At 46.7% G+C, this 11,228-nt stretch overlaps 1 protein-coding gene across 1 annotated transcript; it reads right to left on the bottom strand.

The window, feature by feature from the left end:
- Positions 1–5,521: 5,521 nt before the first annotated feature.
- Positions 5,522–11,006, bottom strand: LOC136504198 (beta-glucosidase 6-like). Its single transcript, XM_066499050.1, has 13 exons — positions 10,690–11,006; positions 9,068–9,134; positions 8,168–8,226; positions 7,981–8,056; positions 7,774–7,845; positions 7,605–7,692; positions 7,240–7,495; positions 7,026–7,141; positions 6,724–6,947; positions 6,495–6,529; positions 6,289–6,391; positions 6,076–6,184; positions 5,522–5,970 (listed from the first exon to the last, which is right to left on the bottom strand). Exons 1-13 carry the CDS (start codon positions 10,885–10,887, stop codon positions 5,796–5,798), a joined length of 1,578 nt encoding a protein of 525 aa, XP_066355147.1. The 5' UTR covers positions 10,888–11,006; the 3' UTR covers positions 5,522–5,795.
- Positions 11,007–11,228: the final 222 nt, after the last annotated feature.

The following is an 11,228-nucleotide window of genomic DNA, read 5'->3' as shown; positions in this document are numbered from 1 at the left end:
AGAAAGATAAGGCAAGAAAGTTCTAAATAAAAACCAATAGTCCATAAGCAAAATGAATGTGTTAGTGGGCTCACCAATAGTCCAAAACCGTGAGCCCCTTAAGCACTATTGTACTACATCAAAGCCCACTGATTACATATTATAAATCAGCCAACTCGCTAATAGACTACTGAAACCAGGATCGTGAACTTCACAAGTTGATAGATCGAAGCAAACTTTAGATATTATTTCAGAAGACCTAAAATTATGGTTTGTATCCAAAACGTAATCAGAGAAATCCTGAAATGCTTCTTACAGCATAAAGTTCAACATATGGCACAACACATATTCAGAGTTATTTTAGTTCAAACCATTTTAATTCGATGGTAGTGGCTGAATACATTATGCAATATACCTAAATTTTGTAGCTTTTTCATATGAAGTTATTCAGGGTCTAACTTCTTTTGTATCAATATAATATGTAGCTTTCCCACTTGTCTAATTTTTTTTTAAAAATGGAGTATTGAAATTATGGACAGTCCCAAACTCCTATAACTGAAACCTGCTATTTCAAATCTCCAATCACTTAGCACATGTGCAACTTATTTACAGGTAAGCACGAAAATATTCAGTAACTTATATAATGCATACACGATGAAAACCAAGAAAAAAATGACAGGAGCATTGGTAGTACCATTTCAGGTTGAGCTATGAGCTTCAAAATTCCAGTAGCTGACAAACCTTTTAGAAGCATACATCCTGCATTGCCATCATCATTCATTAGTGCCATAATATTTGGTACAAAATCTGTCATCACCAAATCCAAATGTAAACAATCAAAAATCACCACATCCTACCTGACTACCTCACACATGAAATCAAAATCAGAATTACCACAACCATCTCTTCTCCTAACCCCAGCCATCACCAAATTTCCAAATCATGAATCACCACAGGTTGCAGCCCACTCCACATACCAAATCGAAAAAACACCAGATACAGCAGATCGACAAAAGGCAGAGCCGCAGAGGGTCAAAGGAGCAGGCAGGAGCCCATAGCTGCACAGGTGCGAGCACGCAGAAAATTATTTGAAAATGCTAATAAGGAACTATATAAAGTGGCAATCCAGCAAGGCAAATCCTGAAGAGTGAGCAACAAAAATCAAGTTGCAATTCAGTAATGCAAGTTGACAGATGTAGAGATCTTTTGGGACTACGCTCTAACGCGTCGACTCTATCTGACACCAGCAAACTTATATAGAGGGGATGGAACTCAGCCATGAAAATATTACTAAAATGTGCTATGGCATATATAAAATGAGATGAAGACATATTTGCTTGTAGATCTATATTATTTCATTTTAAGTATAAATAGCTTCTCAAACTGTGCTAATTTCCCTTTTCTAAGAAATTCAGGAGGGGGAGAGGAGGGAAGGGAGAGTAGCAGTTCCCTGGCAAGCATAGGTTATCAGGAGAAAATTTGTTTGAAAGAAAATTAAACAGGAGAAATAGAATGCTTAAAAAAAGAAGATAAGCTGCTAACCTGCAAATAATATGATCTGGGATATGATAAACATAAACATGGAATGTGATACTAACACAAGGCTGATACAGAGGTTACTCAGTTGCTGCAAGATTAGTCCAAATTATTTCTACATGCAATATTTCCAATATGCTGCCCAAACGCTATCAGAGTATATTTTCTCACAAATCGCTCACAGATTGATACACTAAGCATAAAAGCACGAAAAAAGAATCTGAGACAAGAAAAGCAAAAATATATAAATTATAATAGACCAAAGAAACCTACCAAAACATAGAGCTTACTCACGCCACAACGAAGAGTAACAAAGGAAAGCCTCACATCCAGTATTACACAGAGATCTGGAGAGGGAATGAACGGATCCAACAGCGAGGTGGGATGGACAGATCTGGTAAATGGAATGAAAAAATAGAACAATTAGGCACACTTTATTGTTTTAAAGCAATGAAAAATTCAAAGTGTCAGACCAAACACATGAGACATGCATATCTATCAAAACGAATTAAGTATTTTGAGTGACTGGATTGAATACGACATCACCATCTTGCTGCTGGGGTACCTTGCACTCTCTCTGCTCTACTTGCTAAGATGCTCTCTCTCATATTCTTTTCGAATGGAGCCAATTTGTCTTCACACTTTGTCCATTGTTTTCCATAGCACCTAAAACCATATTTTAGATCTAAATATATTAGTTACAAACCTACTAATCACAATAAAATACCACATGAAGTGTATATGTATGACAGCTTGTTAAATTTACATCAAAACAAATTAGCTAATTGCATATCCAACGCCTATTTTTTAGAACATGATATAGGGGTACCTTAAATTTACAGCAAAATAAATTATGTTCCCAGGCACACAGGGAACTAAATAGCGGAGCTCTAAACATCATAAATTATTCAAATATTTGCCACATCCGCCAAAATTAGTTTAGTTTGGAAAGGACAAAGGAAAAAGAACACAAACGGTAGATTAAGAACGGAAAGGGAGATAAGATATGGAGGTGAATGCATACCGGTCTAATAGAAACTGCAGAGTGTAAGTTCTTTGTTCAATTCATAATTAGTGCTCTTCTTTACCACAGTGGGTCAAGCTCCTTTGAAATGCTAAAAACAATCCTTTAATTAGCAGGTACATGAGCAAATAAATAGCAGAACTCTAAACAGCGAAAATTTAATTCAAATATCTCGCATATTAGTGGTAGTGGACTCAGTTCAGCTGAAACCAAACTTGACAAATCTCTTGGTGAGAGGATAACTACCAGCAAATCAAGAACTTAAAGAAAATAGAAGCAGGCAAACAAGAAGAAAGGAGATGAGAAGACTTACCAGGATGGATGGATCTGCCTATGGAGGCACCGGATCAGGCATGGAGGCACCAGATCCGGCTGTGCAGTCGCCGGAGCAGCCACCAGTGAGCAGCCCATGATGCAGCCGTGAAGGTAAAGAAGAGAGGGGGACCTGCCTGAGCTCACGTCCACCCTTGGGGCCCACCCCGCCGCCGCACCACCGTGCCGGGGAGAGCACTCACCCAGCACCGCCACACCGTCTCTGCGTGGGAGCCCGCCCTTGCTGAGGCCATGAGCCGGGACGCTGCTCGCTCGGCCCGCACTGCTGCGCCACCACACCGGCTGCGCGCTCGCCCCGCGCCGCCCCCGCGTGGGGCCCGCCCTAGGTGAGGCCGCATGCGGGGGCCGCTGTGCCGTCCACTAGAGCCTCCGCCGGATCCGTCCATCCGTATGCCCGCACCGTAAAGAAGAGAGAGAGGGAGGAGCAGTGAGGTAGAGAGCGGAGCCAAGGAGAAGCGAGTGGAGAGGCAGATATTTTTCAGCCTGCCCAACCGGAGGTCGACAGCGAAGCACCGACCGTACGGTAACGTCCTTGCTCCATTGGCCACCGCATGATTTCAATCAGAGAGCCAACAAATTTTTTGCTAGCGTGGCTACCGTGCGCGCGCGTCGTGGCCAAACGCTCTCTTGTCTTTAAATAAATGTTGAAATGTGCGTGAAAAACCTGAGAGGGCGCGAACGGTCCTCGCGTGCAGTTTGGTGGCACGGGCAGAGACGTGTTGGCGCGGGCGTCAGATGTCCGCACGCTAGCAATATAGCGATAAAGAGAGAGCTTGTGGATCTGTACGAGCACGAGGGTACGACGGACAAATTCCATTTAAATGCCTGACAAGATGCTGTGAACATTTGCATAATGATGAAGGATGACCAGCGTAAATGTGCTCACCGCGTAAGCCTAACGATAAATAAACAGTAAGATCCGGCAGCCGGCCGCACGCAGGAGGCGGCCCGGACGCCGGCCGGGACCGCGGGAGACTGACTATCCGTAGGGAACAGCGCCGGCGACCACGCCAGGGGAGAGGGCTCAACCCGTCTTTGCGGCGTTCCGACTTGCAGCCCGCCCGTCGGCATTCTTTGTTTGGGCCGCGCGCGCGCGCGCGGCGCTCTGCGCTTGGAAGCATGTTGGGTTGGGCGCGCCGCATAACTGGAACGGGAAGGAAACCTGTCCGCTGGCGCCGCCGCTGCCACCTGCCAGCTTGTGTCACGTACTGTACTCACATAAATACACTGATGAACACAAGGAACGTAACGCCATTTTTTTAAAAAAAAGTTCGAGATGACCTGGCCTACGTACGGAGGGGATAATGACGATGCATGGCTTGTCTGAACTGAACTAGAATAATCGTCGCAATCAGACGACAGCAATAATCACAGATCGATTCACCGGTGTTCGTTCTCCTGCCCTCTGGGCGACTGGACCACATGTGTTCATACACGCACCGTCGGCGCCGAACTCCCGGAACCGGCGATCGCAAGGGGAATTCGTTTCACCCATGGAAGAAGCAGGCTGCAGGCGTAGAATTCCCGAGTTACGCGCGCGGAGGGAGGGCTGCCTCGTGCCTCTAGCCAAGATGCGCTGCCGGCCGGCCGGCAGGTCCTGGGCCATCGATCGCCTACGCGCCTACGGGCTACGGCATCCCACGGCCACGGCGGCACGAGGGCGAGCGAGGACCTCCAGTTGGAGGCTTGGATTGGACGACGACCTGCGTTCCGCTCGCCAGCCTCGGATGCTTTGCCAATGGCCATGCACTTCCGTACAAATCCGTTCTGACTTGCGAGGTTGGATATTATTACAAACTATTTTTGGTATTGTTATTATAGTTTTATTTATTTTATAGTTGATGATGACACTGATATCTCGTACCGTACGGTGCAGAGATCGATTTCGATTTTCGACTTCTAACAAAAGTAGAGAAAAGAACAGAAGGAGAAACAAAGCATCTCCAGTTCTCCACCCACCACGCAATTGGGCTTGGAGGTTTCCTTCTCAAGCTGGGCCTCGCATTGGAAACGAGCCCACATGCATTGGCTTTCAGCTGGACGCGCAGAACGTGCTGTGTGTTAAGGAGACAGGAGGTGAGCTACGTTCCGCTACGTAAAGCGACATATGGCAAATCATATCTTTCTCAACGTTTGGCTAAGGGCACTCTCAATGCAGAAATCACTATAGTTTTTATGGGTATTAATTGTACTGCCACCTAAGCATTTTGCTGATGTGGCAAGGTAGTTATTGAAGAGAGAGAACAAAAATCATAGAAACCGGGTCTAAGTTAGAAACCATGTCTACACGAGAACCAAGACACGAAGGAATGTGATTGGTAGCGAATGGAGAGAGAGTGTATGTGATTGGATAAAAAGTTGTTCTGTAGAAATTATCCATTGGAACTATAGTTTCTATACATAGTGTCTATGAAAATTAATAGGTATAGAAACTATACGTAATTTTTAGCATTGGGACTGCCCTAAGATCAAGTACAATATCACGCGTCCCATATATATTAGGCTTCTGTAAACCCGGTTAACCGGATGTAAAACTCTCTTCTCTATTGATGAAACTGGCGCGATCTCGTGTCATTCATTCAAAAAAAAAAGTATAAGAGCTGATTGCTAAACTACATATCTTTCACTCTCGTCGGTCAAAAACAATACAATTAGCATGTTTATTAAAATTATTTACAGCCATCATGAAATATTACAAGTGTATTTCAATACAAATCCAGACGTGTAACGTATGTTTTCAAACGAACTAAATTTGAAGTTATTGATATCTGTATACCTTTTAATGTGCAACTAAATGTAGTGCTACACGACATGTTCTTCGACTAGAGGGGATAACATTTACATTGGTGCTTGACACACTCTTTTATCTAATCGGAGTATGGTATCGGATAAATAATCAGCCCAGTGACAATCCGTGACGCCTTCAGCTGGAGCCCAGCAGGGTCTTGAACCACTGCACCGAGTTCTTGGGGTACCTCTTGAGGTTATCCTTGTAGTCCACGAAGTAGAGCCCGAATCTCGAGGTGTACCCGGCGGCCCATTCCCAGTTGTCCAGCAGCGACCACGCGAAGTACCCACGCACGTCACACCCGTCCTCCCTGCAAACAGCATCACGCTTCCAGGTATCAGGCATGTATGCAGCCAGGGATCGCAGGAAATTAAACTGGAAATTAAACATGAGGAAGCACAGTGATCCTCAGTACTTTATGGAGGCAGCCAGGTTGTTGAGGTAGTCGTTGTGGTACTTGATCCTCTTGCTGTCCTTGAGGGCGTCCTGGATTGAAGTGAAAGGGCTGTTGCCGTCGTCCATCCCTGCATCAGAATCCATCCGTAGTGAAGTTTCAGAGCACCGATGTAATCCAGCTTCCAGCAAAGCAAAGCTAATATAATCCAGGTTTCACAGCACATGGCCTTACCATTTTCAGTGATGTAAACCGTTGGGCTATTGTACCTCTCCTTGACATAGTTCATCAGCTTCCTCATCCCGCTGGGTACGATGTACAACCATATCGAATTAGCCTGTGCAGCGACGTCAGAGGAGTTTCACATTGAGAGATTTGATACGAATGTGATATTACTATGTACTATGATGCAAGTAAGTTGTCATTTTTTCCCAACTCACCCTATCTCCAATGGGTTTCCCGTTCTTGTCGAAGGCTGTGAAATTGCAAAGTATCAGTCAACCGCAGTTTCAAATTTGAAGTGTCACTAGCAGTTTTTGTACAATCAGATACGAAACTTAGCACGTTTGAAGTTTGAAGGCTCAGTAGCAGGATAGCAGTTTTTAAGGTTTCTCATTTTCAGTTTTTTTTTTCAGTTGAAATGAACGTGCAGACATGATGAGAACTCACGCAGGCTGATGGTTCCGGTGTCTGCCAAAGTGTCATTCAGCAGTCGTACGATGATGTTGGTATCGTTATGCCTCGTGTAGAAAGTGGTGTAGTGGTTTATGCCCATGAAGTCCAGAGCCCCCTTGACAAGGGCAGCTTCATCTGCCGTGAACTTGGGCAGTCTTTCTCCAACCCGAGTTCTCATCGTCGCCGGGTAATCTCCGAAGAAGAACGGATCCGCGAACCTTCCATTCCATGATAAACCGAGTGAGAAATCATCCATGTAATAACTTCCCAACAATAACTTCAGTTTAGTCGCTCACCATCCTAGCTGAAACTCTTGTGCCCTTTTGGTAGCTTCAATGTCAATCGTGCTGTTTGTCATTGGTTCGTACCAGATGACGTCAAATGCGATCCCAAGTTCACCATTCTGAGCTGCCTACAATTTAATAGAAAGAATACCAACTTATTAGCATAGTCGCATAGACATAATATTAGAACTCTGATATATTGAAAAGGTTAGAAAGAGTCGCTCACCTTATATTTCCTCCTGTACATGTCTGAAACGGTGGCATGAGCTAAGATGAAGTTGTGAGCAACGATGTAGGGCTCAGTGCCAGAGTTCCCTGTCTTGCAGTATAGATGGAGCAGCACTGAACAGCGCCCTGGAGCGTGAAGCCCAGCGTCGTAGCCTTGAATGGCAACCGTGTGCGGCTCATTGAGCGTGATCCAGTGTTTCACACGGTCTCCAAACGCCTTGAAGCATGTCTCAGCATAAGCCGCAAAGTCATTACTGCATTTTGAGCATTGACATTTTTACTTATGCTATGAAGGGTCAATGAAGTGTCATGAAGAGTGTGTAACTGCTGACTAGAGTAAGAGTTGCAGTTTGAGGGGCTTACACTATCTGCCTGTCCAGCCATCCATTGTACCTGTCTTCCAGGGCCTGGGGGAGGTCCCAGTGGTACAGGGTTACATATGGCTGAATTCCTGGGGGGAAAAAATCAAATGTAAGCAGTTCAGACCATTTACTTTGATTCAGTATTCAGGTTCTGTTTCCATTCCATTCACCTTTTGATAGTAGTGCATTGATCACTTTGTTGTAGTGGTCAATGCCAGCCTGATTGACTTGGCCCGTACCATCTGTAGCAACAAGAACATTTCAAGCCCAAAATGAGTAAAACAACAGTAACCGAACTGTTCAAACGAAAGAAGCTGAAAGATATGAGGATTATGACACCAAATTAAAGGACCATTGCTATTCCAGTCATCACGTACTTGGCAAAATCCTTGACCAGGCAATAGAGAAGCGATAAGCATCCATTCCCATGTCCGCCATGAGCTGCACGTCCTCCTGAAAACAGAAATGCCAAAACGTCACGTAGATCATCCTAGTAGAGGTCATAAAGATCATGCGGTGCAGATTTGCACACACGCCACGCTGAAAGTGAAAGCAAACTGCTACCTCGAAACGGTGGTACTGATCAACTGCAACATCCGCATTGCTGAAGTCAGAAATCTTGCCTGCAGAATCAAAATGAAAATCAAAAACCTTTTTGCGTTCAGCTTCCTGCAATCACAAAGCGGACACTCTTGCATTGGTCTAACGGTCATGGCAAGTCTGAACAAATGCCAACTGACTCCCACTGTTTTAGGTTGGACAAAAACACATTCATTTCGTCCATTCCCCCAATCACAGGGGCACAGATGATGGGCCATGCACTCATTGGAATGATGTAGGTGGAGCATATCACCTCGCACGAGCACAATTGCGGTCTTGTTTGCTGCACTATGCGTCCAACTTTAGCAAAAGGAAGAATGCATGCGCCACATATACTCGCATGGTGATATGGCACAGGTGGACAGGCAACATGCTATAAGTGCGGTGGGCCAATGGTCGGAATGCCACACTATTCTTCAGAAAATGGAACCGGGATTTTGTATTTTTGTTAGCCCAGATAATGGCAGCTAGTGCAGCTGTGCAGGTGCAGCTGCCAAAGCGTGTAGCCATGGCAAATGTAGATGTTTATCCTTAACCATAGAAGCCTTCTATTGTGGGTTTGAATTTTATCAGGAAGCAGGGTTAAGCGACAGTGAAAGAAGGGGAAAGGTGAGCAGAACAGAAAGGACAGAAAACCGGAAAGGAGAGCAAGCGTGCAAGTTTGCACCATGCAAGTTTATGGGACTCGAGTTTTCATATCCAGTTACTTGCATATAGTGTATAAATTATAAAAAAGTGAGAGAGTTCCAAACATTTACAAGGCACGCCAAACGCCAGGGAAAAAACAAAACGATGGCCGTACGAAGAAAGAATCATCTGCTTGTGCAAGTGCAACCAGAGAAAACTCAGCGCATATATACATACCGAAAGTGTGCGCAAACGTGTCCCAGATTGTCTGTCCTCTGCCATCCGTTTTGACGGCTCCCTCGTACTGCAAAACATTTTGTTCAGATCAGAATCGAAGATGTGGCAATGGGCTGTGTCAGGCTGGCAGTAAACAGCAGACGAACAGTCTGTCTAGTGTTTGCTTCCATGCAACAACTGTTAAAAAGAAAGACACTTCTCCATGAAACAAACCCGTTTCGTTTCGACGCCGATCGCCGATCGATGTGCCGAACGGCGGGGTGGGGGTAACCGGGTAAGGCGAGCAGCGAGCTGAAGGCCGGGCCTGCCTCCGTGGCTGCGGTGGCCGGCGGTGACCGGGTGGGCACCGGCAGGCAATCCGGCCGGCGTCGGCGTGCGTGCGTCCGTGGGTCCTGCTCTGCTCAGACTAGCCTCAGAGTCTCACAGGTTGGTCCGTCGGTGCCACGTGGCGGGCGGTGGGGTGGGACCGTGGCCACGCACGGGCACGGCAGGATGTGCGGGTTGCTTGCACCGAGCCTGTTTCGACGCAAACGGACGCGGCACGTGAACCGTGAACGCCCAGGATTCCTGTCGTTCTGTTCCCGTCGAATCTTCCACGACTGGACCCGGCACCACCTGCCACCCCCGGCCATTGGGTTGGGCCTGTGGGCCAGGCCAGCTCTCTAGATTATCTGCGATCGTTTTGTCTGATGGCACTGGTAGCCTAGATTTAGGCATACCGCATATATACTTTGTACGCAAGTAGTAGCATTTGAAAAAAAAAAAACAGGTCGAACATACAACTGGCCGCCCAAGATGCACCCTATGCAGCTATGCTCTTCGGTTTCGGGGCTGGAGACGGAAATGTTTTCATCAGCAGAGCCCATCGTCCATCGAGTGCAAATTTGCCGTATACGTACGTGCGACGGTGCGACTGCGACGCGTATACTGATAGTTATGTTAGAGGTGGATGGAAAAGGCCGCTGGATAGGAGCAAGCTAGTAGTATTTTATGCAGCATATAACAAATCAGAAGAAGGATCCAAAGGCAAACGGGCAAACCCAAGGCCACAAGACAAGAATACAACTTAATTTGTGTCTTTGTGGCAAGAACAAGAAAGCCAGAGAGGGGAAGAATAATCATATTGCACTCGATCGGTCGGGCATCAGTCGGGCACTCGTCACTCGTCATCAGAAAGGAAAAGCGCGGACTTCTTTTTTCTTCTTCGTCGTCCTTCCATTGCGCGGTCCTCTCGGAGTAATTCATCTCCCCTTAGCTTGATTTTTGTAGCGGCAATTGGTTACTGGTGCCAGCTGTTTTGAAAAACCATATAGGAGTATATCACTAAACATTTAAGGGAAGATATCACTGGTTTCTCTTGTGTGTTCTAGTAAGGTACTCCTACAATTAAATGTCAAATGAATGTGGCCGTGAAGCAAGTCCAAGAGAAGAATGCAAATACTACCACTCGCGTGATCGATCGAAGGATTACTCAGGGTCGCTCCAAGTACTGAGCAGATCAGGGTCATCCATACACCACAACAAAGCGTACGTCTCAGCGCAACGGAGAACAACCAACCAAGAAACCGCCATTCCTTGGGGAAGACGATCGAGGAAGAGAGATGGCGACAGAACCCACCGACCTGGTAAGCGGCGGCGGCGGTGCCGAAGACGAAGCCCTTGGGGAAGCTCCCCCGCGTGAGCCCTCCTCCTCCGCCCCCGCCCTGGCCCTGCGCAATGCATCGTCCTTGCAGCGACAGGCCGAGGACGAGGAGAAGAAGCAACAGCAGCGGCGGCGGCGGCGGCATGGTGCGTCGGCCACTCTTTATCCTCCTCCCCATGGGCCACCAAAGGCACGCACGCCGGCACGCGCGAGCGAGCGAGAGGCCGAGGTGGGCTCCAAAGCGCGGCGAGCAAAGAACAACCGCCGAGCGGAGAGTGGGTGCGCGTAGCCGCGTAGGCTGTGTGCCAAACTGCCGATGCGTGACAGCTTGAGCTTGTGGTATTTATAGGAAAAGCAATGGGCCATGCACACCCAATAGCTAATGATCCACCCGATTTCGCAGGGAGTCTGGCCAGTGGACCAGATCGGGCAGTCACAGTCACTGTAGTTCTCTTGCTTGAAGGGATGGATGAATATGTGAACTAGAGTATATATGGACATGTCAGTGGAGGTTGGTTA

Source organism: Miscanthus floridulus, chromosome 1, assembly GCF_019320115.1.
Source record: "Miscanthus floridulus cultivar M001 chromosome 1, ASM1932011v1, whole genome shotgun sequence".
In the NCBI taxonomy this organism is placed as follows: Eukaryota; Viridiplantae; Streptophyta; class Magnoliopsida; order Poales; family Poaceae; genus Miscanthus; species Miscanthus floridulus.
The sequence above is the reverse complement of the archived record's forward strand: the minus strand, read 5'-3'. Positions and strand labels throughout refer to the sequence as shown.

Bases quoted from the DNA above. Each gene is read 5' to 3' on its own strand.
- LOC136504198 (XM_066499050.1), bottom strand. From the start codon at position 10,887: ATGGGGAGGAGGATAAAGAGTGGCCGACGCACCATGCCGCCGCCGCCG. The intron at 6,948-7,025 runs GTGAGCGACTAA...ATGGAATGGAAG, and splicing joins CAAGAGTTTCAGCTAGGATG to GTTCGCGGATCCGTTCTTCT. The intron at 6,392-6,494 runs GTGAGTTGGGAA...GTCGCTGCACAG, and splicing joins GGAAACCCATTGGAGATAGG to GCTAATTCGATATGGTTGTA.